The following is a 20,098-nucleotide window of genomic DNA, read 5'->3' as shown; positions in this document are numbered from 1 at the left end:
TAAAGCAGAACACACCGCCATGACACAACAGTGCACGATGTTATTCGTCTGCTAATTCCCGCCCTATATAAGAACCAATCAGATTCACCGATGGCGGCTGATGGAGACTGCCACCTTCTCTGCAAGTTGATGGCACCGGTGTGACACCGGTGGAGCATCAGTGACGTCATCGGTGGAATTCGGAACACCGTGATGCCATCGGATTGCTCACCGGTGAGATTCGGAATACGCTCATAAAGAATGTACCACGTGGTTCCAGCATGATGGAGCCCCCCGCACTTCATCCTTGCTGTGCGAGCACATCTCAACAACACCTACGAGGAACGGTGGCTAGGGACGGGGGGGGGGGCTTTGATGGCCAGCGCGATCGCCCCACTTAAACCCCCGTGATTTTGTTCTTTCACGACATTTGAAGAGTGTGATGTACATCAGAGAGGAATTGATTGTGCGGGATACCCGCTGCTTTTACCAATTTAATCCGAGACCTCGCATGCTGGAAAGAGTTCGACGATCAATGTTACGACGATGGTCGGTGTCACGAATACACTGCGGTTCAGAGTGAACACTTTGAACATCTGCTGTAAACGTTATGTAGGATTGTAACGCCTGGTATGAACTATAGGCCTATGACATTAAACTGTATGGAAGTAAAATAAGTAATTCATTGTGTCATAACCTAAGAGCACGGAGCTCGTAGACGAACGTCGGAGAAAATGAGTTGTCTGACAAATAATAGTACTCCATTCGAGACCCATCATCCCTCACAGTTTGGTGTAGAAGTTCTAAATCATCCTGTATAAATGCATAAAAAATTCCTAGACAAGGCTATTACAGAGCAAACTGGAGATCACTCCTGTTTTGTGAGTCTTATAAAATAATGTTCTGCACTGACTGGATTACGGCAGACAGAAAACCGAGTTCTGAGAAACAGGAAGGAAGGAAGCTACATAACCGTGCTCATCATGTGCGAAAAAGTAGGACAGAATATTTGCCATAAAAATACACCAGGTTGCGACAGGTTCATTCCGGATATTGCTATTTCCTCTGCAGTCATTCTAATATTTCTACATGCTCAACTAACAAGCATGTCCCCGGTGTATAACGAAAAGAACTGCAGAAGAAGACACAGATATAATAATAAAAATAATAATAATAGTAATAATAATAATAATTATTATTATTATTATTATTATCAGACAAAAAATGCATAAATTCTGCAGAGCTTGTAAACTTGCAACTTCAAGAAAGTGACAGAGGATCTGAGGAAATCCCAATGATTTCGTGTAACATCTAGGGTAAAGGTTGGTAATATTGTGATACTAATAATATTATGATAGTTCTTCATGAGAATTTTTTGCAATTTTACTGAGCGAGAGGAAGATCGGTTTTTTGCGTCAACGTATTAAGGGAATGTTCGTGGACAAGTTTCTGCACAAAACCGGTCCTTCTCTGCTCATTAAAATTGTAAAAAATTCTCAAAAAGTACTATCATAATATTATTAGTATCACAATATTACCAACCTTTACCCTATAAAGGAATTAAGATAAATAAGTACAATTTGCTGTAAAATTTAAGTGTGACTAATGAAATGAATGAAATAAGCTAGGAATAACAGTCAATTATGAAAATCTAGTCTTTCAGGTAAAGCTCCCTGTTAAGCAGATTTGAATAATTTCAAGGGAAAAATTGTTCCGGGGCCGGGTATCGATCCCGGGACCTCTGGTTGAACGTACCAGCGCTCTGCCAACTGAGCTACCCGGCCCCGGAACAATTTTTCCCTTGAAATTATTCAACAGTCAATTCTCCAATAATAATAATAATAATAATAATAATAATAATAATAATAATAATAATAATAACGCATTAAACAAAATGTGCTATAAAGAGGACAAGTAAATAACTGTTTTGAGATACACAATTAACATTTTTCACTGGTGCACTGTATATAGAGTGTTAAAAAAAAAAAGAAGCATCCCATACTACGAGCGGTGATAGTATTTCTCAAAACAAGAAAAAGTCTAGTAACATGGATCCTAAAATCAATATCCTCCGAGATATGAGTACTTAAGTTGTTCATCAACATCACAGGAGATTCTCAATGTGATTTCCACAAAAAACAAAACATTCATTATTTTGAGACGTGGTAGTGTTCATCAAAACAAGAAAAAAAGTCTAATAAACATGACACCTAAAATTAAATTTTGTAGGAACTAAGGTTTTGAAATTGGTACTGAAAGAACAGCATATTTATTAGGCCTTAATTGACGTGAAGTTATACAGAACCAAGTGAATTTTATATAATATTGTAGTCTTTATATTTTTATTTGGAGAACCTTGCTCCTCTACCTTCTACTTAGCACACCATAAGGAATCTGACAAGCTGCCATTGTTATTGCATCAATATTGTTGTGTGCAGCAAAAATAATGAGTATGTTTGCTACGACGTACTTATGTGAGCAGGTTTTCTCAGTTCTAACAATGTGTGAAACCAGCCACAGATCATAGTTAAGCGATAAGCATTTGACATCTATGAATCGACTGCATTCGTGTAGATCGATTGTTCCAGATATTACTCGTCTGGTGGCACAGACACACATGTAATGCCTAGCATTTTAAGTTTACGTCTATTCCTAAAACACTGTTTCTGTTTAGAATTTCTCTTGTCAACGTAAATGCAATAATAGTACATTATGCAACGAGCCTATAATGATAGTAATTAAGACGCAAGTATGGATATTTATGAAACGAGCGCAAGCGAGTTTCATAAACATCCATACTCGCTTCTTAATTACCATTATAGGCGAGTTTCATACGACTTTTATGCTCGACCATATTTCTAACTTGAAATTATTCAGATGTATACATTTTATTTGTATCTGACATGATCGGAAGTGACCTTGTTCTAGGTCGTGAATTATGAGATGTGCGCAGACGCGAAAGTATTGATTTTTTCCGAGGAACAATAATGTCATTGACCTTGATGTAATCCCGTTAAACTTGATATAACCTTGATTATTGAATTCGACATTGAAAAACGAGATGGCAAATTGAATTTATTTGAATATTATTTACAATTAACGCTAATTATTATAGTAACAGAACATAACCTTCTGCGACAGTATTGGATTTCCAGCCTCCGTGACTTTTCGCAAATTCTCTTTCGATTGCATATCCGAGAATAATCGATACTTGCTGTTTTATAACGGTACAAAGCTGAGTTGTCATTGGCTGAACACCCGTACTTTAATGAGTAGGTGTCCTTTAATGCATTCATTAAAGGACTACTACCAGGTGTATAATTAAATTACTACATTTCGGCATGGTCGAGCATAAATTGATTTATATTGTTTATACACGTATTTTGTTTGACTCTCTCGCCCCGGGCGAGGCTTCAGGGCGCTCCCGTGGGCACCCCTGTACAAAACGACCATTGCCCGCACACATTATGCCATAGGACAAGGTCTTCACTCTCTGCTGCTGACATCGTGCAATATTTTACTAATTTAATTTCACCAAGAAATACGGTTCCTAATTAAGTTATACCAAATGTTGCATTAAAATTAAACCTAAAGGTGACACACCACACGAATAAATAACAGAACTTCAAATATTGCGTATAGTGTAGGCATAGTGGTTATCACGCCTGCCTTGTACTCGGAGCTTCAGAAGTTGCAGGGTTCGATCCCATGAACGGGCTTTATGACTTGGCTTTTCGTGGTTTACAAACAAATGCCAAGATAGAAGCTATTACGAAGAGCCACGACCTGCTTCCTTTCTAAATCTGTAACCATTTATCACGTAATTTCATACATGATTCTCTAATCTTCCGTTATAGACCGGACTTCTGTCCGGGACGTATCGCAGTTGGCTAATGGCGGAGTCTATCACTCTCGATCAAAAAACGTAATGATCAGGGGTTACGGGAATACGTAAGAAAACCACGATAAAAATACAATTGTGGTACACCAACAATTATCTTCGGGCAGAGAAACCCGTTCTTCTGGCCACCCTTTCACCCAGGTTATCTGAGAACGTATATCATTTCTACAAGGGAAAGCATCCATAGAAGATCAAAGATGAAAACAGAACGCATCCAATTGTTACGCGCTTCGACTTTGTTAGACCGCTCTGCTTGATTCGCTAGTTTGTGACGCTACAGAATGATTAAAGGAATGTGGAAACAATAAGATAACCCCGAATTTTTCAGACCCTAAAATACGAATTTTAAAGCTGGTTGATTCTTCACAATCTTTACCAAAATGAGCACCATTCACAGCCAAACGGTGTCCACGTCTATCATGAAAGCTGCCCATTACCCAATGTAAATTAGTCCTTTCGAGAAAGTTCTATTATCATCCACAGGATAAGAGATAACAGCAACAAAAAATTTAAATTGTAGACTCCAGGACGAAGTGGTTACCATGATGTATCATCAGTCAAGTCAAGGCACGGTATTCAAATGACAGTAAAGAGATATCCAGTCCTGTGAAACAGAGATGGAACCTCTACCTACCTTCCGGAAATCGAACACAGGTCTGCGGGACTCCTATTCAGACATGGGCTTGCCTAGTACCACTTTAGCCGCAAACATAAAGACATAAAAGGACTTACATCTTGGATCTCAGAGTTCTTCTAGGAAACATTGATCAGATATTGCAAAAATCTACGCAACACAGTTGTTACTGCGGGTCAACGGCCAGGTAGCAAAAAGCGCGGACTCCACACTCGCGTGACCTAGGCAATCTTGCACCATGTTACATGAGACAGCGCAACTGACCGTCGTTATTACACAGCCGCTACATTCCACAGTGCAAGTCATACTACGGTTACATGTTCGTTATTTAACGACGATTTTTACATTAGGTACTAAACAAATTCAGCGTCCCTAGGATATCAATACGTCGACAATGATAGGATGCTCAAGATGAAACTTGCGATGAATGCCACCTGCTTTACAGCCACATTAGCTGTCACATCTAAAATTCGAGATTCTAATACCCTACTAAAACTACATACATCCGAATAATTTTTTAAATAGTTTGACTGTGCATACGGTAAATACTAATTTCAAAGACTCGCAAGTTTTCGTACGGTTGGCATGTATTAATTCAACGAGTCGGGACAGATTTTAAGCACACAGACCCCTAAATATAATGTGCATGAATAACGGGTTAGCTACATGAAGAATAGGAATCACATTTCTACCTTATTCATTCATTCATTTATTTCTTTGTTCGATGCTTCCTTCGTTTATTTATTTACTTATTAGGTTAAGAGGTGGAAAAATTCAAATATCTTGGAGCAACAGTAACAAATATAAATGACACTCTGGAGGAAATTAAACACAGAATAAATATGGGAAATGCCTGTTATTATTCGGTTGAGAAGCTTTTGTTATCTAGTCTTCTGTAAAAAAATCTGAAAGTTAGAATTTATAAAACAGTTATATTACCGGTTGTTCTGTATGGCTGTGAAACTTGGACTCTCACTTTGAGAGAGGAACAGAGATTGAGGGTTTTTGAGAATAAGGTTCTTAGGAAAATATTTGGGGCTAAAAGGGATGAAGTTACAGGAGAATGGAGAAAGTTACACAACGCAGAGCCGCACGCATTGTATCCTTCACCTGACATAATTAGGAACATTAAATCCAGACGTTTGAGATGGGCAGGGCATGTAGCACGTATGGGCGAATCCAGAAAAGCATATAGAGTGTTAGTTGGGAGGCCAGAGGGGAAAAGACCTTTGGGGAGGCCGAGACGTAGATGGGAAAATAATATTAAAATGGATTTGAGGGAGGTGGGATATGATGGTAGAGACTGGATTAATCTTGCTCAGGATAGGGACCAATGGCGGGCTTATGTGAGGGCGGCAATGAACCTCCGGGTTCCTTAAAAGCCAGTAAGTAAGTTATTTATTTACTAGTTTATTTATTTAATCATTTAATTGTTTATATTTATTTACCTATTTACCTACTTATCTATTTGTCTGTCTCTGTCTATTTATTTATTATTTATTTAATTCTTCTTCTTCTTCTTCTTCTGCCATTCAAAGGATTGGGGTTTATCGCGTTCAGCGCCAAAGATATTTATTTATTTATTTATTTATTTATTTATTTATTTATTTATTTATTTATTTATTTATTTATTTATTTATTTATTTATTTATTTATTTATTTATTTATTTATTTATTTATTTATTTATTTATTTATTTTATTTATTTATTTATTCATTTATTCATTCATTCATTTATTCATTCATTCATTTATTTATTTATTGATCTATTTATTTATTCATTCATTCCTTTATTTATTTATTTATTTATTTATTTAGCTAGCGTCTCTTACCCGCGGAAAACGCAGTGTACCATGGTGCACTCGTAGCTGCTAGCGGTTATGCTCTCTATCTCTTCCTGCTGCACGACGGTGCACACGGGACGGCACCGCTTACCCTTTGCACATTTCAGCGAGTGCTGACGACCACTGTTTTAGGACATGAAATGTACCTTTGGCACCTTGTCGTGAGATTAGCACATTTGTCCCTTTTTACTCCCTCTTTGATTATTTAGCACCTTTTTCTTGCTTTTCATTCCTGTTTTGTTAAAAAATTGGACAGAAGAATAAATGAGTTTCATTTTCTCTCTCCGGATGTGCAAGCCTTTTCAACTTCGACTGAAAATATGCTTACAAAATATGCTCCATTGGTTTCGCTTGGTGGTGGGCGGAGTTTCTCCGCATATAAGGATCTCCTGAGTTCAAAAGCGCTTGCGACTGACATTCGAAAGCACAGAAATGCTGTGTGTAATCCAATATAACAAGTTGTCGAAATCTAACTGCGTAATATAACTGGTTTAGACCAGAAAAAAAAGGCATTTATCAGCTCCTCTTCATCTTCTTTGTATACATTTTCAGAATCTCTCTTTCTCGCCTTTCAACTATAATTTTGCACATTAAAATCCGTTCCCTAGTAATTAGTCACTGCGAGGTGGGAGTGACAATAACAAATGGCTTCGTTGTGCAATAGCACTAATGCATTGTTATATAATTCAATTATTCTAAAATGCGTATTCCCTGTGAAGACTCACCTTCAGAAGTTACTTTCTGCCCTTGTAACTAGTAACTTTACTGTATGACTTGCAAGTTGAACATTATTGTTTCTCTGAAATTTCTATAGCGAGTGGGATATTTCCATTGTTGCAGGTGTGTTTTGCCTTCAGTCCTGCGTTTGCTACCATAGTACGTATTACAAATTGCAAACCAACGAAATTCAAAAGTAAATATAATATAATGTATAATGTATAAAGATATAATGTGCTGTAGAAAATATTAAAAAGTAGCAGTAAAAGAGTGTAAAAGGGGATTGTGGGAAGAGTGAAGCGAAAAAGCATAAAAGTCCCAAAGGGGGGGGAGGGAGGAAAGTGCTGGAAATTTATCTCCATTCTCATCTGGAGGAAAAATTTCATATAATGGTTTCTTTCATGGAGCTCTAATTTATCACAAAAAATGTGCGCGCCTAAAAATTCTAACCCTATAACTCTAGCAACAACAATCAGTAATACCTATGACTCCTGACTAAACGGAATAGACTTAAGATTCAATTTCAAAGCGATAATGATAATATCACATTTCTTCAAAGATTACTTCTGTAGTGCTCGGGAAAAGTGGCACAAGTAAAAAAATGTTAATTTTACAAAAGAAGGAAAAAAACTGTCTTAACACTGGTTTATGTCGATTTGATTTTATTCTGTGTGAATTATTGTAATGGGAGAAATACTTATGTCTCTTTTCCCAAGCGAGCAGATGTTCCGTAAGTTGTCAATAAATTAATAAAAAATGTTCGTGGAAACTGATTTATGCCACTTTTCCCAAGCACTGCAGATTTATTAACGCAGACACGTTCCGTCCCATTAAAATTAATAAATCGTACTAGTAAATCAGTGAGTGTTTACTGTTCTAAATCATAACAGGTGAGGAAACTGGAGATGAGAAATAACTCATGAATTTTGGTCAAAAATGGAAAAGTTTTTGGACCCTTTCAAAATATTTTCTAATCTTATTTCATGTGTGTGAATGTGTCAATCAAAGTCAATAGCCTATTTCTAGGGGTTGTAGTCCTCATTCCTCAATACACCTGAGAGTGACGGCAAAAGATTTATTGTAAAATCAGAGCGTAAATATCAACAAACTATGAGAAATAAATACGAGCATACACTATTAATCAAAACGACGTGAGACGTTATCTTTGTTAGCAGAGATGTCCTTGAAATCAGGAGCTTCCGGACAATAATTATACACAAGGGCAGCGAGTGTTTGGCGTGTTCTGGTGTGCATTTTAGCCAGTTAATAGCACAGTATTAAAATGATAAGAAATCTTCAAGCAACGTTACATATAGCATATAATTAGGAAGCTGTGACGCATCGTGATAGCAGGCATCTATGGAAGAAAGTCTTGCTTCGTGCATTTACATTTCTCGTCAGGATAGCGAAATATTTTCTCAGTCACAAAAGGATCATTCATAATAATTGTAAACATTTCTTTCAATGCCCGTGTTGACTCTTTACAGAGGCGGGACACCAAGGCTTGCACCACAGCCTGAGCTTAATCTGCTTACCACTCCTGTTCTATGAACGGCAGCGCTCTTGTGCACCGTGAACTTCACCCGAGCTATGGTAATTATGGCAATGACACTGGAATTAATGATGGCGAAATGAGTCTGCGGTCCAACGCCGAAAGTTGCCCAGGAATTCTTCAATTTCTTGAGGGAAAACTTCCGAAAGAAAACCCAGGCAGGATTTGAACCCGAGCCCGCTCGTTTCGCGGTCAGACATGCAAGCCGTTACTTCACAGCGGTGCACCAGGTGTTGATTTATTCATTTTCACCCAATTGCCCCTCTAGGAGGAACACGCCCCAATTGCAGACGCTTCTCCGCAGAGCGTTGCCCTGGTTGTACAATGAGAGGTGGAATGCACCAGTATGTTGGTTCTGAAAATTAATGAAGAAATGATGGAATGCAGGTAGGAATAACGGTAATACCCCGCAAAAACGTACAACCTAAAAATAAAATGTTTCAAATAGGCCTAATGCCAAGCTAACTTTTAAAAATGACTGGTTTTGGTTAAGAAAAGTAGCTACACAAATGAAGTAGGCTAAATTACTTCAACAACAATTTTATTTATAACTATATGAAACAACTACTAAGATTTAAAATCATCCGTCCTCAAGTGAGGTTGACCACTGGGATCCGGAATTAACAAACATAAAAGATAAAGGGAAATGAAACGGGCAAAATATGGATTACATTTGTACATTAAAATAAAAATTTACGTGTTAATATATAGATGATAGTGTAACATTTGAAGAGAGGCTTTCAGAATTTCCATTACAATCTTCTGAACCTCATAAAAGGGAATTTTAAAGGATTTAAGGATATCACATGTAAATTTTGGTAAACAACCGCTCGCTCCAAATAGTAAGCCTGCAACATCCCAGTTGTAAAGCGAAATTCATATTTTTCACTGAGGTATGGAAGACAAGGTACATATTTAGCTCGCTTGTCATCATTAATCTGCAGTGCTTGATTTGTGTCTCGTTCAAAGCAAATCGTAGGGTCTAAGACCATTGCTTTCTGGGTTCTTCTATTGATGGCAATTATATTGACCCTTCTATGAGAATCATCTTCAGACACACAATGAATCTCCTCATGTACTTCCCATCCTCTGTTTCTTAGCAGGTTGGCAATTGCTGTACGGGCACGATGGTGTCTGTTGTTACGCAGTAGCTCTCCCTTCTTACAGCACCCCAGTACGTGGCCAAGTGTTTCAGTCTCGCTGCAGCCGGGATGGCGACAACGGGTAGTAGGTACTGAAGGTTCTGCCAGGGACAGATCTCACTGCGGTGACGTTGTAAGACATTGCATTGAATTAAAAGTAATTATAAAATATTAGAGGTGTCCAGGTTTGAACCGTAGACCTCTCCTCCTACAGTCGATACTCTACCACTGAGCTAAACCACCGCTTGTTTTCAAAGTCATACAGTTTCACTATTACAATGAGAGGGAATATAGCAATGGAGAATTCGGGCGAATTGTCTCTATACCAGCACGGACGAACAGCTGTCTAAAAAATAGTGTACGATACACAAATTAAAAATGATCTTATTTTGTTCATTACTTGCCTAATATACTATTAAAAATCTGTATTAACACTAATCTAAAATGTTGAGAGCTGTACAGCTTAGTATGTGCCACAAGTTCATAGTTGAATCTTCTTCTCTACAGAGAACATATTTTTGGTGATGTATAAACCCCAGTTCTAAGGAGGTACGCTACCAAAAACTTACGTCCACTTACTAGTCTGAAGATAGTCATTGCTGTTCTTGAAGAATAGGAATCACAGTTTTATTTTTTTAAATTTCGCACCAAAAATTATTATTATTATTATTATTATTATTATTATTATTATTATTATTATTATTATTATTATTATTATTACTAAATATTGTCGGTTTATAATTTTTCTCAATATTACGATATAATCTAAATGATATCTTTGTTGAATTGTGGTTCTTTTCTTTGATGTCAAATAAGTTTTGATCGGTTTAAACTTGGGAAAAACGTTTCTTCTGATGCGATAGTCACTAAGACTGTCAGAAAGATCCGAAGAGCAATGAAAAAAAACGTAAATGCAGTAGGCCTAGCCTAGACCTATTGCAAGAGAGAAAACAAGCATTTTCATGCGGATTTTAACTCTGCTGGAAGAATTGGCTTCAGTATCTCACTGTACAAACAGGTAGCCATTTGTATTGGCAACTTTATGGCATTCACGTATTCTTGTTTCTGTTCTACTCTCACATCTGTCATTGCCACTTTTAGCTCTGCAGCGCATTTTCGTATAGTATCCATACACAGGTCCTGAAAATAAAGATCATTATGCTTAGGTGCGGGGTCCCATAGTCGCGGCTCCTAATAATTGGGATAAATCGCCCAATCGGCTTAAAGCTGGCCCTGACCACCGGCATATACAAGGGGCGGGGAGGTAGAGCTCCCGTTATTTTCTTGACCTCGGCACTAAAGGAGGAGATTCGATCTGGTCGCCTACGAATCTCCGAGGATGACCTGGCGCTCAGTTTTAATGGAGGTTAACTGGACCGGAATTCGTACCGAAAATTATGACAAGACAAAAAATTCCGCATCACCTGAACATGAACCCGGGCTTTTTCAGTTCGTAGTCTGTCCCTCTACCGATAACTACGATCCAAACAGATAAGTACATTGTTTTTAAAGGATAGTAGATTAATAACATGTACCAGCGACTTTTTCCTGGAGATAGAAGTTGAGGAAGTCTGAACCTTTTCGCCCATGTGCATTGCTCTATGGAGGAAAACGCGAAGACAGGATACGAGCGTACTGCCATTACACTTAATTGCTGTATCCGGTTTCGCATGGACTGATGTAACAATATGAAACCTATTATTTGTTTCTCATTTCGTACCGAAGGTTACACATCTCAATTACACACAATGCATCTCCACACGCAATACATGATAGATAACCCATCAATTTCTTCGCTTAAAGAAATATTACTGTTTTAATTGTTTCATAATCACTACTTCCTGTAGTAAGCACAAAGTGCGAAATCACAGGCTTCGTTCTCGCTCTGAAGGATGGCAAATTCTTCGATCCCCAGCGATACCTGCAATGATGCTAGTGGTGAGGAACGTTAAACAGTTGTAATTAACGATCATTAACATTTTCACAGTACTCAGTGTGATAGAGTTTTTTTTTTTTTTTTTTTTTTTTTCTGGCGTGTTATACATCCACAAACGTCCAACGTGTCGAAGCTATCATTCGAGAAGTCAAGGGAAGGAGAATGTATCTGTTACTATAAGAAGGTATGCATTATGCAACTCGCAGTACAACGTAACTCAACAGCTGAATGTTTCAAACAAATCGAAACGTGTGAAGTAGAGTTCAACAACGATCGAGAAAGCAAGACTAACAGCGCCCGAAAAGCCGAAAACCCGCACGACAATGTTGTCTACATCGCGTCGTTGATGTAAAGACTGCTTCTGAGTGTTTCGAGACATCGAGATTGATCACTCCCGAAGTCCCTAACGTCAAGCAGCCTTGAATCGCCACAGTTTTTTATACCAGACTGAACTTTCATCAACTTTGGCAACTGTTATATATGTAAAAACAATAAAGTAGCCTATTTGAATCATCACCTCTACCTTTCAGTGTAAAATAATCCGTTCCCCAGTCTTTATTTAATTACTAGGCTCTTATTATAGGCTAGGAATTTTCTTTTCGTATGTTTGAGATCAAGTATACAATCTCAAGTAAAAAATATTAACGCTTTATTTAACGTTATGTTTTATATTTCTTATAAAAGCGAATTTATCTGAGAATTTTGTTTTCTATTTATTTTACCATACCAGAACATTTTGCTAATTAAGATACTGTTTTGTTTTGTCTTCTGTTTCAATTAAACATCTCTAATGTTATTTATTTCAATGATGTATTTATTCAAAGTTACGAAATATTTCCACGTTGACCAAATGCTATTTCGAGAATGATGAGCAAGACTCGAAGAGTACGCAATTTACGAGACGAGACTCGAAAGAAAATGCAACGAACACAGCGAGCGAGAGCGGCAGTTTTGTTCATCTCTAGTGTAAAGGCTTTCAAAACATAGCTACGTATGTCAGAAGGTTGTAACGACAGTTTGATGGGATTTATTCAATACGGAAAATTTTTATGAAACCGTCGTCTAACAAGAGCCTGTTGTAACGTGTGAACGGGATTCATACTGCAGTATCCCCAGAGGATAAACAAATATGACATAATTGTTACAACTTTGACCGTGAAGAAGTTTGTTGTACTGGGTTCTGTTGCGTTCTCTAAACTAATAGATCATAATAAATAAATAAGAAAATAAACAAATAATCCTTGGAATGACATCCCATGAAGGGTCAAGGCCGACCAGCCGACTGCTGACCTCACGTCCATATGCCTCAATTAAAGTGAACGATCATCTAACCAGAATGAAGGTATCGTGTGGTTAGCATGATGATACCCTCAGCCGTTACAGCTGGTTTTCGAAACCGGATTTCGCTACCTATCGTAACTTCCCAAATTCATCACGATGCCGGGTGATCACCGGTCCCATACACTGACCGAAATTTCATAAGGATATCCCTTTCCCATGATGACTCGAACCAGCAGTCATTCCATAATGACAGTTCTAAGAATGACGCCTTAAACCACGACGCTACGGCGAGGGACAAAATAAGACACAGAGAAGAATACATGCCAGAACTGACAGTAGCGTATCATCAAATACTACAAAAAGATTTTGCAAAGAGAAGGGATATGTGCAAAGCAAGAGGAAACACACAGGAGACGAGAAGACATTAAATTAACTTGAGAGGATTTTAACATTTTTTTGCTGCCTCCAATACTTTCTCTTTGACCCTACAGCTCCAAATCACGGTAGAGCTCCAAATCACGGTAGAAGAGCTCGGCTTTGATCACGGGCGCATAGCGCATCCACTGTAACGTAGACAACAGGGATGTACATGCACATGCAGCGAATAAAGGCAGCAATTATTATAATAACTTGCGTTACTAAATTTCTGGCTATGTAATAGGACTAATTATTCAGTTATTTAATATGCATGTACATATATAAACAAATCGCAATGGGAAGGGTGTTTTAGGAACAAAAAGAGAAATAGGAAAAGTTAATTGTATGTAAACCATTTTCTTGTTAAAAGCAATTATTTATTATGTAAATACTTCACTTCATTGGTCTACCTGCTCGACGTGTGTGATCTCTAACTACTTTTGAGTATCTGTTGAAAAAATAATAACGACAATATTGATTGAATGATTGTGAAAATGTAGTCCTTACTCTCCAGTCATGATTATGTAATGAGTTTTTAGAGTGATTTGTGAGCTGCACGTAACACAAAAAAACAAATTGATTAAATTAAGATATTGAGAGCCATCGTAATTTTTTTGGGGTCAATCATTTAAGGGGATATGTATGACTTTTAAAACTTCCACACTTTTAAGCCAAAAATTTGTGAAATTTAAACTATATAAACAGATCTATAATAATATCTGTACAAAATTTGGTGCAATTAGGTCTAATAGTTTTGAAATTATATTTTTAAGTATATTTTATATTGACGTTACTAAAAAAAAGCTCCTTGCATCAAAGTTTTCAAAATGTTTAGTTCATAATTGCTCAAAATCTTGAAAATAGTTATTGGAATAAAAGTGAATTGGCTTTTTGAGCTTAGTAATAGTATAAGTTAAAGTGCAATCGAAGATAAAATATTATTTCTAAATTAAAGAAACACGTAGTCTAATAAAAGTAAATATCCAGAAACAAGCAACAAATAAAACTTCAACAATACATTTAAAATAAAGAAATAAAAGAAATCTAGATACAATCTACTGACCCAAACGTAAATTAATTTATCTTCGATGTCAATTCCGAAATCAATTTATTTCTCTCTTCTCCTGAATAATGCCTATATTTGTTTCATATTGTGTCTCATAATGCCGTTTCATGTTGCTTTTTTTTTTTTTTTTTGCAAATGATATTTTTTTTACACAAACACTGGACTTCATCACCATGTTCGAAGCATAAATATTGTATCTTCCACTCTTCCTTGAAAGCTTTAAGCGCTTCCGTTCCGTCATGATGCGCTGGTGTTCTAAGATCTGTACATCCTTTAGCAATGTTTACAGGTAAAAGAGCTCCGCGCGCGCGCTGCGGGCAGAAAATAGCTCTCGCCCACAAATATTAGTCACCATCGCAAGACTGCCGTAAAGGGACGCGGCGCCCCGGTTGAAAATAAATGCACTAGATTACATGCCAGGCAGTCTCCTCTTGCCCACGGAACTTGTATTTTTTTCATGCAGATCCTCAACCTTTGCAATTTTTTCTAAGAGTACAGTGTTCGGTACAAGAGGGCTACCTGTTGGTTCGGTACGCCCAACATAATACTTAAATCTTTGTTCTTCGAAATCAAGACCTGCTCGGTGATGCGGTAAAGGGTATTATCAGGTTGCTCTACCATTTCATTTGCCTTGACACATTCCACTTGATCACGCTAATTTGGCACCGTCTGATGTGCTCTGTGGCTCATTCTTACGAAACCCAGCATTATTAATGAAATTTACATAACTTACTGAAGCCAAGGTCAAATCTACGCGAATCTTTAGCCGCGATCTAGAGTGGATACAATACGTGTGGCCCCCTAAACAGCATTAATTTCATGCGTTGTTTCGCGCAGCCGCTGCTGCGTATCGGGGAGTAGCGCTTGCCTTGTGGAGATACGGTAGCAAACACGCAAGTTTTTATCCATCGTCGAACTGAACACACAAAATATATTATTTAGAATTCTATTAAATAATAGCAATGAAGACCCACAAAACATTGTTTCAGAATCTAAAAACTACTGTATTCAAACGAATTTATAAATTGCACGGTATAATTCAAATACACGTCTTTAATTGATACAAATAGCTATTTTAATAGCTTCTAAAATTATTTTTCTATTTACAAAATACGAATTTAACATGTAAGTAGCCACAGGCGTGGCTCAGTCGGTTAAAGCGCTTGCCTGCCGGTCTGAAGTTGCGCTCGGGTGCGGGTTCGATCCCCGCTTGGGCTGATTACCTGGTTGGGTTTTTTCCGAGGTATTCCCCAACCGTAAGGTAAATGCCAGGTAACCTATGGCGAATCCTCGGCCTCATCTCGCCAAATACCATCTCGCTACCACCAATCTCATCGACGCTAAATAACCTCGTAGTTAATACAGCGTCGTTAAATAACCAAGTAAAAAAACATGTAAGTTATATAGCTACAATAATCAATTACCACTTACTTTGCTGTTTTATGCAACCCGTCATTTAAATCGTAAATCTAAACTATGGCAGAACAATTCTTTTTTAGGAGATTTCAACGCAAGTTTAAGTATGGAACTTCTACACCCCTAAGGTAAAATACGTATCTGTACCTTTATTATTGAAAAGAGGCAATTGAGCGTTTTAATGGGTGAGAAAGGAACGTTATCACTAGTTTATCTTAGACTTTTCTATTAAGTTTTAAAAAAGGAGCCACTTATCGTAAGTCTGTATTGATTAATTTTAATAACGTGATACGTTTATTTATTTATTTATAAATATTTAAGCGGTTACTGCTGAAACTACACTCATTTTACAATACCTACTCGAACTGCTGGCCTTGTTCTGCAATGCATTTACAATTCCTCAGCATACGAGTATTGCATCTGAAAACGTTGCTCTTATAACTTAACGAATCTTATGTCAGTCAACGCAGGAATTTAGAGCATAACGGTATTCGATATTTCTATACTAGTGCGGAGCAGCTTAGAATCAGTGACCAAAACGTCTCAACAATATGATTTCGACTGTGTAACGTCACAACACTACACAGAAGATTTACTAGCCAGTTACAGCCCCACTCCAGCTAATTTATGTATTAATTTGTGTAAATCTGTGGCAAACTGCAAACATCAACAACGTTATTAAGCGATAACATAGCAACGCACACAATTCCGTAACAACAACACGCAAATACCTCTAAAACGTCAATCATAGACTGTTGTTTCACAGGGTTTAACTCGTACCCTTCAAACAAACGAAAGAAAATGATCCAATCATGGCTTCCTTCGAAAGAGAAGTAAACCGGGAGTTCCATTATCGCAGTTTCATAGTACGTAAATGAATCCCCTACCGCATAAGGGCGTTTCCAGGCAAATTGTATCGTTCTTTTTACGTTTGAATCACAACATGTAACTGTGCTACACTTTTTCCACAACTATTTCAGAACTGGTCAATTTAATTTCAGAAAGCATCATTTGTATTTCAGATTAATCAATTACATTTCAGAAAGTGTCATTTGCATTTCAGAAAACATTCATATTTCAGAAAGCGTCATTTGTAATTCAGCAAGAGCAAATTCATTTAATAAGTGAAAACCTCCCTCAAAGAAGGTTATATATCACATTTTTGACAATGGTGAGTTTCTGGTGGTATAAGGTTGTACATCAAAGAACTAACAATTTTTTTCTATTTTCTGTTAAAATCATACAAATGTGATATACAATCTTCTTTGAGGGAGGTATCCTAGTATGAACCTACAATTTGCTATTTTCAAGATTTTTTTTAGTTGGTTATTTTACGACGCTGTACCAACTACTAGGTTATTTAGCGTCCATGGGATTGGTGATAGTGAGGTGGTATTTTTCGAGATGAGGCCGAAGTTTCACCACAGATTACCTAACATTTGCCTTACAATTGGGGAAAACCTCGGAAAAATCCAACAGGTTATCAGCCTAAGTGGGAATCGAATCCACGTCCGACCGCAACTTCAAACAGGGAAGTAAGCACCTCAGCCGACTGAGCTACGTCGGTGCTTCAAGATCTGTTGAATGTAAAAAATGTCACTGTGGTGCTTCACTGGACCACAAAGTACGGGTATCTGAATACAGTAACTTTATAAAGTTTGATGTTTGTTTTATCGGATGAGATGTTATTCTTAAAAAGGTATTTGGAAGTGCCAACTGGACAAATTTTACAGTCGGGTCTAAACATCAATGTATTAAGAAATTAGTGCCTGCATTAAAGTGTTATTTCATTATGCAATTATCTGAAATACAAATGAGGATTTCTGAAATACAATTGACTGAACTGAAATACAGCTGGCCCTTTCTGAAATACAATTGACTGAACTGAAATACAGCTGGCTCTTTCTGAAATACAATTGACTGAACTGAAATACAGCTGGCCCTTCCTGAAATACAATTGACTGAATTGAAATACAACTGGCCCTTTCTGAAATACAATTGACTGAACTGAAATACAGCTGGCCCTTTCTGAAATACAATTGACTGAACTGAAATACAGCTGGCCCTTTCTGAAATACAATTGACTGAACTGAAATACAGCTGGCCCTTTCTGAAATACAATTGACTGAACTGAAATACAGCTGGCCCTTTCTGAAATATAATTGACTGAACTGAAATACAGCTGGCCCTTTCTGAAATACAATTGACTGAATTGAAATACAGCTGGCCCTTTCTGAAATACAATTGAGTGAACTGAAATACAGCTGGCCCTTTCTGAAATACAATTGACTGAACTGAAATACAGCTGGCCCTTTCTGAAATACAATTGATTGAACTGAAATACAGCTGGCCCTTTCTGAAATACAATTGACTGAACTGATAAACAATTGATACTTTCTGAAATACATTTGACTCATCTGATAAAAAAATGGTGTTTCTTGAAATACATTTGATTTATCTGATATACAAATGATGCAATCTGAAATAACCTAGAAAAGGTGTAGTTGTCTTCCTCGCTTAACATCGTAACATCGGGGTAATTACGGAGTTTCACATGACACATTTAAAAGAAAATCATGTAAATCGACTCTGAAAACACTTTTATAATAATTATAAATTACTGATAGGCTTCCCTTTCCAATGACGGGTAGGCCTACTGCGTTATTCACAAAGGCATCCAGATCTAGAAGTGACGCACCGAAGCTGTAGCTCTTTTTGCAGCCGATATGGCGTTGTCTTCGGTGCGCCATAGGAGGCGAACTACAAAGCATCGCATGATGAAGATTAATGGAGAAATAGGTAAAGGAAACGGGATTATTCAGCGATAATCTACCACCAGCATCGTCTTTGTCTACCACAAATTCAACTTGGACTCCCCGGGACTCGAATCCGGGTTATCAATGTTCGGCTAACTAATGCTAGTTCACTTTCTGCTTTCAGCATGGCTACTCTCACGCAGCGATAGACTACAGGCATTGGGGAGTGCCGCTCAGCAGACGGTTCAGGTCGCTCAAACTGTGGTTCGTGATCCGAAACTACGGCATCTCCGGTTTGCAGAAGTATATACGGCACCACATTCACCTCGCAAAGCGGTTCGAGGGGCTGGTCCGCCTGGACAAGAGGTTCGAGGTCTGCAACGAAGTCAAGGTGAGTCACCAACGGAACAAATATGTTCGTCATCACTTTGCATCATTTCTCTATGAAAATATACGATAGGCATCATCATCATATCAGTTCCTGACCACAAGGCGTCGGTGAAACGTTTCCATCCAATTCTACAAGTTGCCAACATTTTCATCTCGTTCCACATTTTTTTCATGTCCAACTATTCTTCAAAAATATATTAATGAATACTGAAATCAAATTTTGGATCATAAAAATACTTCCTACTTTGTAAACTGAAAAATACAATAAATGAAAATGTTTTCATCCATATTTTATTGTTGATGACATAATTTTCATAACGAACATTAAAATAAAATGAAGACTTGAAGCAAACAACGAGCTAAATACCATATTCGTTAATTGCGTTTTTACTGGAATAAAAATGTATGTACCTAAGAATCGAAGTTCAGATTCGTTCCTTTTTCGTCTTATTAGGTGTTCATATATTGTAGGACGTGTATGTGCTAATAGTTTCAACGTACATTATGAATTATGACTCATTTTCCTTGAAAGATTGAAAATGACCTTAGATCCTTATTTACTTAGAGTCTTAAAATGTCTCCGAACTTACGAATTTGTCCCAATTCAGGTAACATGCACGGCACAAAAATGAACCGCATTATTAAAGTTGAACACTTACCTGAAAAGAAAGAAAACAATCATTATAAAACATACAATGTAACAAACGATTGTACAGTAATTCCAATCCACTGCCTAGCATGGTAAAGTTTGATCAAGGAAATCCTCAAAGCTGCAGTAGAGACAGAGGCCAACAAGAAATATTTTAAAATGGCAGGTAGAGGGAAGAAGAATAATAAGAAGAAGAAGACCAAGATGAAAATGAAGGGATAATGTCCGGTGGATTATAGATCGACATGCACTGACAAAAGAGGTTGCAGCTGATAGAACATTATGGAAAACAATTGTTTTGGATGAAGAAAACTATTGTATGACACGAAACAGTTTTAATAATAATAATAATAATAATAATAATAATAATAATAATAATATTAATAATAATAATAATAATACAACGCAATCATAAAGTA

The 20,098-nt window shown here is 37.3% G+C and overlaps 2 protein-coding genes across 5 annotated transcripts in view; one reads left to right on the top strand and one right to left on the bottom strand.

Annotated features, from left to right (window-relative positions):
- Rpp25 (ribonuclease P protein subunit Rpp25) overlaps window positions 1-20,098 on the bottom strand; it is a 366,206-nt gene that overhangs the window by 173,654 nt on the left and 172,454 nt on the right. The window lies entirely within an intron of this gene.
- LOC138701056 (aromatic-L-amino-acid decarboxylase-like) overlaps window positions 1-20,098 on the top strand; it is a 170,141-nt gene that overhangs the window by 108,242 nt on the left and 41,801 nt on the right. Inside the window, exon 9 of the mRNA XM_069827604.1 lies at window positions 18,825-19,031. Within this exon, the coding sequence (XP_069683705.1) occupies window positions 18,825-19,031 (207 nt within the window). The remainder of the gene's footprint in view (window positions 1-18,824; window positions 19,032-20,098) is intronic.

This window comes from Periplaneta americana, chromosome 6 (assembly GCF_040183065.1).
Source record: "Periplaneta americana isolate PAMFEO1 chromosome 6, P.americana_PAMFEO1_priV1, whole genome shotgun sequence".
In the NCBI taxonomy this organism is placed as follows: Eukaryota; Metazoa; Arthropoda; class Insecta; order Blattodea; family Blattidae; genus Periplaneta; species Periplaneta americana.
Note: the sequence above shows the minus strand (reverse complement) of the source record. Positions and strands in the feature narration are given on the sequence as shown.